The sequence below is a fragment of the Elgaria multicarinata genome, chromosome 10 (assembly GCF_023053635.1).
Source record: "Elgaria multicarinata webbii isolate HBS135686 ecotype San Diego chromosome 10, rElgMul1.1.pri, whole genome shotgun sequence".
Lineage (NCBI taxonomy): Eukaryota > Metazoa > Chordata > Lepidosauria > Squamata > Anguidae > Elgaria > Elgaria multicarinata.
This window is the reverse complement of record NC_086180.1, coordinates 25,496,559-25,510,689: the sequence shown is the minus strand read 5'-3', so window position 1 is coordinate 25,510,689 and position 14,131 is coordinate 25,496,559. Positions and strand designations below refer to the sequence as shown.

General features: G+C 41.6%; 1 protein-coding gene across 1 annotated transcript; it reads right to left on the bottom strand.

Annotated features, from left to right (window-relative positions):
• Window positions 1-1,721: 1,721 nt before the first annotated feature.
• Window positions 1,722-14,131, bottom strand: C10H4orf17 (chromosome 10 C4orf17 homolog). The gene is given in 9 exon segments (XM_063136093.1): window positions 1,722-1,792; window positions 3,325-3,585; window positions 3,963-4,024; window positions 4,501-4,672; window positions 5,732-5,813; window positions 7,199-7,348; window positions 9,388-9,455; window positions 9,855-10,034; window positions 13,984-14,131. Coding segments are annotated over 9 exon segments (1,194 nt in total).

Here is a 14,131-nt window from a genome sequence, read left to right as displayed (position 1 = left end):
GTTGGTTTTGGAAAGTGCAGTGTAAATGCCAATTAAGTGTTTGGCTAGCAACCTGAGGAGATGATTAACAAGTCTTCCACGTGAAGAATTTATTTATGTGCATCTACTCTGTATTTTGTCAAAATAACAATAATATGTAAAAGTAGTTTTCTTCCCCTTTTTAGCAGTCTAATAGTAATTCTGTAGAAATAAGCCTTTAACAAATCACATTTTTCTTATAGTTACTTCCTTACTCTGCATGGTCTGTCAATATAGTATACTTGGAAGTGCTTCTGTGGGAAGTTACAGGTACGGCATGAGATCCAGCTATAGGCGAGTTGTTCCAGTAACATGAATTTGCCCTTTTGTGATTGTGTTTTGGTATGCAGATAATAGATCAGTTCCACTTCTGGCTTTTTAGCACTGACAATCATTAAACTGGTCTCTTGTTTGTTTTTGAAAAGTAAAAATGAAGTGTTCATGGAAATTACTTTCATTTTCTATAGCACTGTATGCCTTTTTAAGGAATAGTTGATTATATGAAACTCCCACAACACTGTGAATGTTTATTGTACATTGCACAGGTTTCTCATTTTAACGACTTGAGCCAAATCTCCAATGGTATGTTTGACAGCTCCCTAGAGTAAGTTGTATAAATATGTGCCCAGGAATATTAGGTTGCAGTCTGAGCACTTTTATGAAGTGTTTGACGTAGATGTATGACTGTTTAAATTAGTGTATCTGAGTCTTTTCAGTAGCCCCAGACAGACAGGATCCTGAAGACTGCAGACTCAGCTGTTAGTGTCTGGGGGGAAAGAGTTTGAAGATGGGCCATATCACTTTATTATAGTACAATGAAATGTGACCACCTCACCAGAATAGTCTTGGGTATCTCTCATTTCGGTGCTCTGACTTGTTTTGGTTCTGCTTCTTTTGGTGGAATACTGAAGTCAGCAAAAGAGCAGGTGCAGATGGGTATTGGGTGGAAGGGGAATTGGAGGGCATAGGCATTATTTTTCCTCATGCAACTTTATGCTAGGGTAAATAAACAGATTGTTATGCATTAGTTGGAACACTCAAGACCATGGCCAGGATTCAAAGGGCACTAGGACTTTTTTGGCCCCCATCATACTAAAGCCCCTTGTGCATGGCCCCAGTGTTGCCTCTGAAGTTTGGGGGACCATCCACAGCAGTGTCCTATGTGCACAATGAGCGTGTAGCAAGAAGAGATACTGGGATATTACCCTCCTTAGTCCATACACACACAGAAACACCTATTTGTGCATCGTCCTGTTTGGGTAACAACATAAATTTCTTGAATGCTGCATAAGAAAGTATGCAGAAATTACTTCTAAAATGGCTATGTTGTGGTTTTAATATAGCATGTGTATATGCTATCTTGTAACATTTCTCTGTAATACTTGGTTGTGAGAGCTGGGGTTATTTATTTACATTTCTGTAAACAAATTGGTCCAGTGTCACATCTATTCTAAGCGGCTATCTATTTTGTGAAGTAAACGCCAACTAAATTTTCAAATAAAGCCAGTCTTGATGTTTTCAACCAAATAGTAGTAAGCCACCTTGAGTGTCATTTTTCTTGCTAGATATGGGGAGTACAAATCAACTAAATAATGAAGGAGGATGCTATGCCTCTAATGGTATCTTTCTGGTCTATGAAAAGAATAAATAGGCAGAATATTGTTTTGGCTTTAGTAGGTTTTCAAAAGAGACTCCCTCCTTTTTTACTTTGTGTTCAGCTCACTTAAATAGCTGAACATTAGCAAAACTTTCCCAAATATTTCTATGTATGTATCTGTGGAAGAGAACACAGACATCAGATCTAAACTCTGATCAGTGCCAGAATCAGGAGGAATAACATAAGCCCTTTCTACACCTAAGGATTATCCCAGGAAAAAGGAGGTATCGTCCCTGCCTGCTCCCGGGAACCCCTGTGTGTCATTTGCATGCACAGGGATGATCCCAGGACAATCCTTGGAAAAAAGCAGGTGTAGAAACTGCCTTAGTTTTCTTATTTGTATGAATCTATTTGTTAGGCAACTTTCTTTTGTTTCTTACGTAACACATTGGGTTCAAATTTGTAAAATAGGTTTTTAAAAATTCCACTATTACATGGTTTTTTACACACTCTAGACAGATCATAATTCCATGTTGTAGTTTACTCCAGAGCTTGAAAGCCTTTTATTGCGCCAATAAATGGAAGAAAATGCAAAGTTGGAGTCTTGGAGCATTCCTCATCTCAGACATGAAAAACATGTGCCTGTGCTTCCATGATATCAATTTGAACAACACAAATATTGCAATAAATAAATAAATAAGCTCAGTGCAAATTGATCTACAATGGAAGGTTTGTTAAAGCATTTCACTTCCCCCATTTTTTCTGTCTTCTGCCTGAAGAAGATGCATTGCTCCCATTCTCTCAGAAACAGGCTTCATGTGCAGTATTCATCAAAATGGCACACATCTTGTTCATTTGCAGTCTTCAAAATAATGTGTCATGCTAGCCTGCATTCATTTGGTGGTCACATGCCAACTGACAAGCACCCTTTTTTTTAAAAAAAAAACCCCTCTTACTTCAGCCACCCTGAGTGCTGTTTTAAGTAGAAAGGCTAGGTACAAATAAAATTCATTAATGTGCAGGTGATCATCTTAAACCAACTGTCATTTGAAATATGTTCACATTCTCCTGTATTCCAAGGAGGAGGAAAGAGTGTAAAACAGTAATAGCACATTGCATATCCTTTTATTCTGTGTATACACTGGGTTAATCCAAGTGAATAGCTGAATTATTTTGAGATTTCCTTTACACTCTTTGCCCAGCTCCATCAGATTATGTTGATGTGAATAGTAGAATCAGTGGATTGCAATGGTACCAAAGAATTGTACTATGTTAACTTTAACCATTACATATCTGAATTGAGCCCAGTGTAGTTGTACTAAGTTGTAAACTGTTGGCGTATATTTCTCAGAGTTGACTTGTGGTGCATTCATTGTAAAAGATATTCAAAAGTCTAAAGGTTATGGAAAAATAAATTGCTTTTAGTATTTGTATTCTGAAATAATGAAAATGGCCTTGATTTCTTTTCATATCAAATATCAGACACATGTAATGACCTTTTCCAAAGAGAAACAAAATATGTTTATTTAGCATTTTGTTGGCCATTTTGATGAACTAACATTCAAGATTTGGGATGAGATTTTCTGTGTGTTTGTTTGCATATAACTTCTTAGCAGGTAAAACTCTAGGCCTAAATGGTTTGGCCACAGATTTATTTTTTGAAATGGCAGCTTGGGAGTTTGGAACTAATTCTCTGAGTTGTACAGTACATTTTATCTTCCAAGAGAATGCCATGCTAGCTTTCCACAGGCGTTGAAAACAGTATTGAAGATGGAGCACATCTCTCTAACTTTGATGGGATCGTTTGGAGCGAGATTTGCTGTACAGCAACTGGCTGCTGGTTTGTCCTGATGCAGGAGAGCAGGGGCTACTTTCCCGAATCGCATGTTTGCTGGGGGAATGTTCTAACAGCGGATTGTCAGAAGTTGGGATTTTGATTTTCTCTCTTCTTGTGTGAGGATGATCCCTTTCTGAAAGGTTTTGAAAGCAAAGCTATATTACACACTAAGGGTTTGAGCTGGATTCCCCCTCATATGTGTCTGATGACACAGCTGCCCTGATTTATACCACCGTAAAATCAATTATGTAGGGTATCAAGTGGTCTACTGACAGCAGTGTCCTTCAATTTTCTTACATTAAAATACTTATGATACTTATTCAAAGCGGCCTTCTCTAAACCTGTGCCCTCCAGAGGATTTGGATTATAATTCCCATCTCCTGTGATCATTACCCATGCTAGCAAAGCCTGCTTGGAGTTGTAGTCCAAGGTCTGGAAGGCATCAGGTTGGGGAGGTCTGCCTTAAAGCATAGTCTTATTTTTCTAGTGGTTAAAATATACAACACATACCTAGCATTGATCCCCTACTGGCTAATGATCCTTTACTGGCTAATGATCCTTTGCTTGAAGTCCTAAAAAGAAGAAAGAGGGTATCTGCACATACAGTATAATATTAGGTAAAGTACAACTTTATAAAGAAAAGGGAACAAGAGAAAATTCAACATACACAGATAATCAGAAGGACATATTTGACACAATGATCCTGCTATTGCACATTTTTCTTTTAGTGAAATTACGAAGTCAGGAATATTTGAGATATATTTGCTTCCACACTTCCAGAAGAATAAATCATGGGAGTTACTGCTGTGTCCGGTGAACCTAAGATCCCAGCATTACTATCAACGGTAAACAAAGGCACTGGTCATAAATAACCCCTTAAAGCCTAGGTGCTCCCACTCAGATAGTAGGTAGCTGAATTGTTCCTGCAGGATTCGGCGACAAGCTTCATATAAGCGTTTGGGATATGGTAGGTGCTCAGACAATACAAATGACTGACAGGCAGTAGTTTTCCATTTTAGCTCCATTCCTAGCAATTCTGTGAATTTACCTGAGGTGGTTGCCTTCCTCTGCTGATCCTTTATGAATTGCATTTTGGACCTTCAACATACCCTGCAAATTCAGTTTCTCTGCTTCATTTTTATCCTGCACCTTTTGCTGAAAATTCAACAGATCTCGGCTAGTCACATCTGAGTGTATGAAGTTTGATACAAACTCTTTCTCTGAAACATCAAGAATATGGAAACAGATTATGAGCTCCATCACACCTTGGAAGAAATGCTGGCTTCCGTCGCTTCTCCATGGACACTCAGTTACTTCCTGTTTTCAAACAGGAAGTAAACAAGGTGCACGAGGGCCATTCAGTCCCTTGTTGTGAACACGCTGCTTCTCCCACACACAGCAGGAGGGAGCAGCAACTTAGGTTTAAAAAAAATTTCAGAGTTTTTCTGGTTTTTCTTGCGATGCAAGGAAGACCAGAAGGGGCGCGGGAGGCAGACAACGTCATGTGAGCTACCTCCGAGGAATCCGTGTGGGGCCAGTAACAAGCGTGCAATAAAAAGCTTGGTGGATGGAGTTTTATGTTTAAAAGCGATGCTTTGCAATTTTAAATAGGCACAATAAAATGGCATGTAGGGCTCTTCTGTGTACATCAGGGATACACAACCTTTTCAGCCCCAAGGGCCACACTAGATGTTTGCTGGGGTGTTTGGGGGCTGCACACTTGTGCAGAGACAGACACATACAACATACAATTCATGCATATACATATAATACCACTCTCTCACTAGCTCTTGTCCAAGACTGTTTCAGAGGCTTGGCACCTGCTTTAATCAGTTTTTCTCACACCCTTTACTACTGATAAAGTAAAAATCAGCTGGTATTCTAAGAGCATCATCAGATGGGGGAGGGGGAAATCGCGTTTCCTTACTGTCGCTTTCCCCCTGCTTTTGTCCCATGATACTTCCCATGATATTTCACACAGGGGAAGAAACAGGAAGTAAACAATGACCACGTGGCCCATTCAGTGGGCATTTTTATCAATCTGCTTTTCCTGGACACAGCAGGAAATGGCGGCACATTTCACTTCAAAAAACAAACAGATTTATCAGGATCTTATTTGTTGCTGAAAGAAGACCAGAAGGCATGGGAAATGCACAGGAGGTGGACGTCATTGTCAAAAGGACCCACGAAAAACTGTGAGTGGGCAGTAAAGTGCATGCGATAAAATGCTCATCTGATGATGCACTAAGTGGTATGCAACTTTACAGTGATATTCTTACCTTTTAGACTTGCCTTTGCCAACCAGTCTTGGATTTCTGCAAGGGAGTCTGTCTGTAAAATATCACGAAGCTTTTCCAGGATCTAGAGGAAGGCCACACAGGTCAAATGAATCTTTCCATTAGATCAGGTAGACTTATTGTACAGCTCTGTTTAATCTTATAAAAGAATATGATAGTGTAAGGTTTATTACTCGAGATCTATCGGACCAATTTTCTCATTTTTGTTTTAAACTGAATCTTGAGCAGTAGAGACATGCAGAAAATTTTGGAAGTTCAAAAAAGTTCAAAGATTGAGCTTTAATAGCAATTAATTTCCTCTGTGCCAAACAGGCAGGGCAGTCCCTCCGCCAGTGGGATAACAGACAGCCTTGCTTTGCCAATCAGTCTGGCCCAAAGACAGGCTCCGGATGCAGAGAAGGGGACAGAGGCGGAACACTGGAGCATGCAAAGGAGGGGGCAGGGATATGCCACATGCACATTTTGGATGGGGAATTCACCATGCATGAGCCACATTTAGTCCAGCACCATAGGCTAGTCCAGCATTTCCACAGTGGCCAGACAGGCACCCATGGGAAGCCCATAAGCAGGATGTGAAGGCAATAGCCCTCTCCAGCTGTTGTGTCAGGTGTCCCAGTCCCTCAGGCAAGCACACATTCTGTCAAATTGACATGGGGCACTCAAACTGGCAAAATCTTAACGGCTGCACACTTCAGAAATCATATAGCTGATGGTTAGTAGCTATAGGCTCCAAGAAATTCCAGAACAGTCAAAAGCTAATCACTACTACCATGACTGAGATCCTCATCAATGTGGTTCTCCCATTGCCATGTCCATAGTTCTGAACACAAGGGAAGGGTCAATCCATCCACAGGTTCCAAACTCGGACAAGGAATTGAGATGATTCCTGACATGATCTCTCAGGCAATCAAAGGGGCAAATTCTTGAAATGTTGTTCCCAGCAACTGGTGTACATAGCCATACTGCCTCTGATCCTGTGAGTGGCATATAGCCATTGTGATGAGTAGCCATTGATAGCCGTAGCCTACACTAATTTGTCTAATCCCCTTTAAAAGCCACCCACGTTGGTGATCATCACAACATCTTGCATATAAGAACTCATTCTGACTTTTTTGTGCTCTGAATATTCATTCAGCTTGATGAAGTTCTATGAAACTCAAAAGCATAAAACATCAAAATCTCAATATTCACCTCCTCTTTCTTTTATTAGGTCATCCCTGCCACCAACAATTTTATCATGTAAACAAATTGGTTTCAAACTGGCAATATGGCGGTATGACTCTAAGTATGTTTACTCAGAAGGAAATCCCACTAATTTCAACGCGAATTGCTTTCTGGTAAAAGTGAGTAGGATTGCAGTCAGAAGGTATTAAATGTCCTCAACCTGGGTTATCTTACAAGGTGGAAGCACGTAATATATGAGACAATCACTTACTGATTGTATCTTACTTTTATTTCCTGCTCCAGGTAGCCTGGGTTATAATTAATATTCTCTGTGATTGCTGGTCTGTAACGCATTGCTTGGGCTGATGAAAGACAGAGGTCCTGGGCAGTTCTACTCTGTGGCCGGTCTCCAAGATAATTCCTCAAAGGATCATCCTGATAATGAATCAGCATATAAAAAGATTCAATAAATCCAGGTGGGCACAAAATAAAACTTTCTGTGGTTACGTTGCTTCTATGGAGGTGTATGGTAGCATTTGAGTACATTGCCCAAAACTGGGCACCTGAGTCAGACAGTAGTAGGGTGACCATATGGAAAGGAGGACAGGGCTCCTGTATCTTGAACAGTTGCATAGAAAATGGGATTTCAGCAGGTGTCATTTGTATGCATGCAGCACCTGGTGAAATTCCATCTTCATCACAACAGTTAAAGCTGAAGGAGCCCTGTCCTCTTTTATAAAACAACAACAACCCTCCCCTTCCCATGTCCTGTGATCAATGTAAGTATCAGCACTACTACCCCTGTGACCTATTTCTTTTTTTTAAAAAAAAAAATCAAGCTTGTGGAATCTATTTTAGGAGTTTTTTTTCTAAATCCTTGAGTTCTATAAATCAGAGCCAGACATAAAATGGTGGCTTATGGGAGTTGAGTAAAGCACCCATGAGCCATAGATGTTTATATCTGTGTTATTGTAGATCAGGGATTCTAACAAAATATTCTAACAAAAAAGTGGCCAATAGAGCTGTACAAAGACTAAGGCTGGGTTCACACAACACTGTGAACTCTGCAGTAGGGGTTCTGCGGGTGGCTTATTTGGGGCAATTAACCCATCATGGATGGAAAAAAGCTTTCCCCCCACACACACACAGACACAACACGCTAGCCCATCATGGGCAGCTCAGCATGCCTAACTATCATGCCTTAGTGTGTTGTGTGATCTCAGCCTTAGTCATTGGGCAGCCAATGGATAAGCGTATTTACAGGCGAAGAACACAGAGCAGAGGGTGGGTTTTTTTTTTTTTTTTTGGTTTTTAACTTGCAATCTAAAATTATGATCAAAACACCCTGGTGTAGGTTGTGACTCATTAATGGTGAGCCATCTGCTATATTAAAGAAGGAGCAGGCAATGAAAGGTATACCTCCCTGCCAAGGCTTTTCCAGTCTATTTTCTGGAGTTACTGGGAGGTAAGACATTGCGCCATTGTCACCTTCCCTTCCATGTTTTGACTAAGCACATAGGGGGAAGTGGGGTTGGGCCCCTTGACTGACCCCACCCTGTGACCTCACATTCAGCAGAAGGTGAAAATGAGGCTTTACAGCTGCATGTATGATCAGGAATCTTGATCACACAGGGGGCCCATTCAGAAGACACCTTTAACCACAGCTTTAACCACAGTGGTTAAGCCGGAAAGCCAGGCTGTGTTCAGAAGACACCTTAAACTATGACTTTAACCACAGTGAGTCAGGCAAAAAGCCTTATTCACCGTGGTTAAAGCTGTGGTTTAAGTTGTCTTCTGAACGGGGCCAGGGTGTCCAGTCACTTGGAAGAGCCTACACATAAAACTCAATTCTTAAGCTCTTGAATGCATGTAGATCAAGTGAAGCAAACTCTTCCCCCAGTCTAGACGCAAGCTCTTCCCCCAGTCTTCCCCCATTTGAACATCTGTAAAGGTCCCCCATGTCTACAGCCGTAGAATTGGAGAGCTCCATCTATGTGATTGTACATACAGTTTAACACATGGGAGACCTTTACACAATTCAGTTCAAAGGGGGTAGATTGCCCTACTATGTCCAGTATGCATGGATACTGAATGGCTGCTTAGGGATTCAACTTCCATGAGAAGTAGGGAGTTGGACTAGCAAACCCAGAGAGGTCAAGGGATAGAGTCCCACTCCTGGGTTCAGGCACACAGGGAAGGGAAGTTGAAAACAGGGCTATAGACACATACAATTAAGGACTTGCAACACACCACTATATGTTATATGAAGTTTTCCTGTTCAGGATGCTGGGGGAGCCTTGGTGCATTGCTACAATCTGCAGGCCTTATACTCGGTCTATTCTAAATTAATGAGACATGCAAGCATTCAGATGTTCCATACATATTTGCTAGGGCAGTGGTTAGAGGAACAAGTTTCAAGACAAAAAGTCTGAATTGTTTGGAATATAAATGGCAGTAGAGATCTCTCTCATTACCTTTCTCTTTAAAAGTGGGGTGTTTCCTGCTCTTTTTCTGAGCTCTGTAATTTCGTCTCTCATAAGCGCTATAATATAAGAGATGGGTTTTTAATGAGGATTAAAGGTTGAGGAGACAGTTTGAAAACAAAAACAAACAGTAATTAAATGCAATGTTTAGGTGTGGAAGAAATTCTCCAATTCAGATGTGGGATGTTGTGGTCATCATGTACATTAGTGTATAAATATTTTTGCAAACCATGTACAGTGTCGTACCTTCATTCACTGGAACATTATAAAACCTCCATCAGCAACTAGTTTTAGTTTAAAAAAAATCACTGAGCAGGTGGAAGACAATGGTGGGCATCTTTCAAATGGCTTGCAAACCTATCCCGTTACCACATTATCTTGGCTTATGAACCATCCAGAGACAGCAGGCATTTCAGTGTGGGCTGTATTTTGGTGTGCTAGTAACCATTGGTACTTACCTGCAACATTTGGTCTGGGTGGGTTTGGCACCAGGCTTGGCAGAGTACAGTTGGGGAAAGCAGTATCAGCACCTATTCCAGTGTGCTTATGAAACTGACTGGGTTCTGGGAGTGTGACGACGTAGCGTCCTTCATTGTATCCTCGATCTTTCACAACACAGACAGGTACATCATTTAAACCTGGGTAAGAAAGGATTCCTTTAATATCTTCCCGGTTGTATGACTGGTATTTTAGTATTGTGAGCTGTATATACGGACAAAAGGCAAATGTGGATCCCTAAACAGGCTATTTTGATTTCTTACAGCTGGGGCCTGTCTTCTCAGCACCACTTCGCCTCTCCTTCCCCCTGCAACACCTCATCATTGCTGCTGTGGGATGGGGCGGGAAATCCCCAGGTCAGGAGGGAGTGTGGGTGTTTCCAGCAGTCATCCAGGTACTGGAGCCTATGCCCACCCTCTTCCTGGCTTACAGCGACCTTACTGGTCGCCATCTGCCCATGAATGCCCCTGGATCGACCCCGGAGGGAGGTCACATGGTGGAAGGGCCGCAGTGACCTAGTTTCTTTGGAAAAAGTCGGGGTAAGTCCCCAACTTTTTCAACGCGCAGCTTCAGGGAAAAGCCCCACAGTGGTTGAGAATCAGTGGCTGTGTTGTATAAATGACGCAGTGCTGATTCACAGCCGCTGTGAGTCTTAGAAGACTTATAGACAGCCCCCTGGTCGCATATACGTGCATGCTTAATTATACAACACTTGTTCATCAAATGACTGTAAAATTATGGGATTAACTTTACATGTCTGAATGAGCCATCAGAGAGTAATGACAGACAGAATTTTCATTTGGTTCACTGTCTCTTCAAACACAGTGCTGTCCATGGAGAGACAGGCACACACAAGGCATCAGTTATTGAATGACAAGAGATCAAGTGATGTAGTTGCATCTGAGAACCAACACTTGATGACCCATAAGTGCATATGTGAACTGAGGCTGTTTCCAGATGTGGCTTTTATTGTGCCATCACTCTACCTCATCCACAGAATTTCACATCTTCCACCTGTAACCTTCCTGTATTTTCATCCTACTTTGCCCATCACTTTCCTTACCACAGAAAAGAAATCCATTAAGGAAATAAGATGGAATAGCTGTATATTGTCTTCTCATTGGTAACATAGGAACCCTCCATCTCACAGTGCTAGAAGCCCTCCATCTGAGTCTATTGAAAAGTATTGCAGTGAGTTGACACTGGTCAGTATGAAAGCTCTGGAGGTTGATCAACTCAGAGATGGATCCTCATCATTATCAGATGCTAATTAAGTGGTCTACCCAGAGAAGGAGAAAGCTGCAGCCTGTATCTCTAAGCTGATGGATCAAGCAGCCCAACCCTATATATGCTTACTGTTCAAAACTTACAGCTTTAGGAACTCACTAGCTGGCTTCATAAGTAAAAAAAAAAAATCCATTTGTTAGGCAAGCTCCTGTTTCCACTTTTTTTGTTTTGTTTTGCCTTTCCCCCAGTTTAATTTCCTCTTTCCCTCTGTTCTTCCATTATCCATTGCCAGGAAAGCCCTATACCAAGTGGGGAATTTAGGGGTGCAGAGATCCAATTGGGCCTGTTCAGACAACGCACTAAGCCATGGTTAGGCTGATAAGCCTTTTGCAGTAAATGATTAGTGAGTGTGTTTAAACTGTGGTTATCTAACTACTATGGTTAGGAATGTTTCACACAACATGCTAAGTCATGGTACAGATGACATGCTAAGCCATAATGTGTAGCTCAAAATCCTTAACTACCATGGCTTAATGTGTTGTCTGAACAGGGTCACTGTGTTTGCTGGTGCTACCAAATGGTCTGTCAAGATAGTTTCAAGTGGTGTTTACAACCACTTAAGAATCAGGCAGGAGTTATATAAAAGAAAGTTCTTTATTTCACCAGCATGCTTCTAATTCCTCACTCTCTGGCCCCGTTCAGACAACACACTAAACCATGCTGCTTAATCACAAAATGGTTAACAGAATGCATCAACCTTAATGCATTCCATTAACCATTTTGTGGTTAAGCAGCATGGTTTAGCGTTAGGGCTGTGCAAGGACCCCCCATTCTGCTCTGGATCCTGATCCGCAACTTTCGGATCAGGTCCACTCCACTTTGGGATGATCCGCCTCTGCTCCACTGCGGGGCTTCAGATCTGGATCAGAGCTTCATGTTTCCCCCCCCCCCCCATAGACTTGCAATGAAAATATCAAACACCTATAACTTTTTAAGTTTTCAAGTTATAAATATCAAAATGGGCACCATGAGAGCTTTCACATTCATGCTCATTTTGAAGGAAATCCGATCATGCCCTGAATTTTGGGGAATATTTAAAAGATTCCTCCCCCATTTACAGAAATACATGCATCTCTGTCATTTTTCCAGATACACACATCTAAGTGGCCACCATGAGAGCTTCCACATAGATCCTTATTCATGCCCAATTTGAAGGAAATCTGATCATGCCCTGATTTTGGGGGAATTTATAAAGTTAAACCTAAATCAGAATCTTTCTCTCAGGTAACCACATCAAAAATGAACACAGGGAATTTCAATAGAGAAAATTATTAAAGTGGGTGAGTGTACAGCACATAGCTGTTCATGGGATAAACAACTCAGACCTTGTGTTGCCACGCTTGAGTCACAATACTTCTAAAAACTTAATTTCTTTCATGCCATCCACTCATTTCAAAGTGCTATAACGTGTTGGTTTTTCGCACACACACGCACGCACACACACACACCTCCGTCACAGTTCACACACTCCAAGGTATGCCCAGCCAATAATTGTAATAACAATAACAATACTAATACTAATAATCAAAACAACAAGAAGAATTAGAACAAAAACGCTGTCTGACTTTATTACCAGTAAGGGGAAAGTGGACGTGCCCAGTGGGACAGTGGACTGTGCCGCCAGTCATTCGGCCGGTCCTGTCTAGGTACCTGCCTTTGAGAAGCCACATCACACATCAGCTTGTACAAATCATTGGCTTCCTTCCTCTGTTTCCCCTTTGGAGGGTTCTGATGACCCTCAAGGGCAGTGGGCACTGGGCACGTCCACATGCTGTACAGTACATCATCCACTTGCACCACATCTATTCAGTTGTTCACCGAGGTTATGGTGGGTACCTTGCAGTGCTGTGTTGCCTATCTGTTATTTTACTTTGTATATTATTTAAGGTTGTGTGTGTGAGTTTGCTGGGGCTACTGCTTCACAAATGCACTCAAAAAGTGACAAAAGTCCTACAAAAGACAAAGAAAGAAAAGTTACTAAGTATCCCTTTTTGCTTATTCCCCCCCCCCTCCAACATTGGGATTGGACAATGCTTCGCATAGGCTGATCACTTATCACAATTGGGAGATGAACCTGTCAGTCAACCTTAAAAAAAATAGGTTCCCCCCTCCTGCTTTACCCATTCTATAAAAATTAATTGCAAGCAAACCGCACAACGAAAAATTCTGAAAATCGACACAAATGACGTCCAATCATCAATATCTAAGCACAGTAATTTGGTGGGATCTAGCTTTAAAAACAAAGAAATTATAGGTGTTTTTTCACCCAATGCAATCCTATGGGGGCGGGGAATTCCAAAATGGTGAGTGGAGCCCCGAAAACACGTGGAGCACTCTGCAAATGAAAGAACCGTTCCATGTCGCTCTGCTGACCAGCCGACCCGATTCGGATCCACCTTTGGCAGAGGCGGATCGGGTCGCTCCGCTCCCGCTTCTATGACCCGAAACAGAGCAGAGCACAGTCCTATTTAGCGTGTTGTCTGTGTCCCTCCTGATTTTCCTCTGAACCATTAATGCTGAGTCACTTCCTGATATCTGTTCTCTCAAAATCTTCCCTCTGTGTCACTGAGTTATTCTTCCTGTCTGCTACCCCAACTCTCCTACCTAGTTCCACATACATTGATACCATGATATTTTGAAGCAATATTGATTGTGCAATTGGAGAGCAGTGGTGGCTGCTTTACTTCTTGCAGTGTTACATGCATTTCTAACAAATATTGCCTGAAATCTATTTCTAATCAGGAAACGAAGAGTGAATGCAGAGATCGGCCATATTAGCCTTTCAAGGGGCTTTACCTTTACCTTTGATGTGGCACACAGTCTTGGGATGTGGAGAGTGTCTACAAACAAAGTAAGTTCCTCTCCCATATGGGATCTCACTTGGCCCTTGCCTCCTGGTTTCTCTGGAGATCAGCTGAGGTTCAGGTTGTGCTTTGAAATTGATATTCAT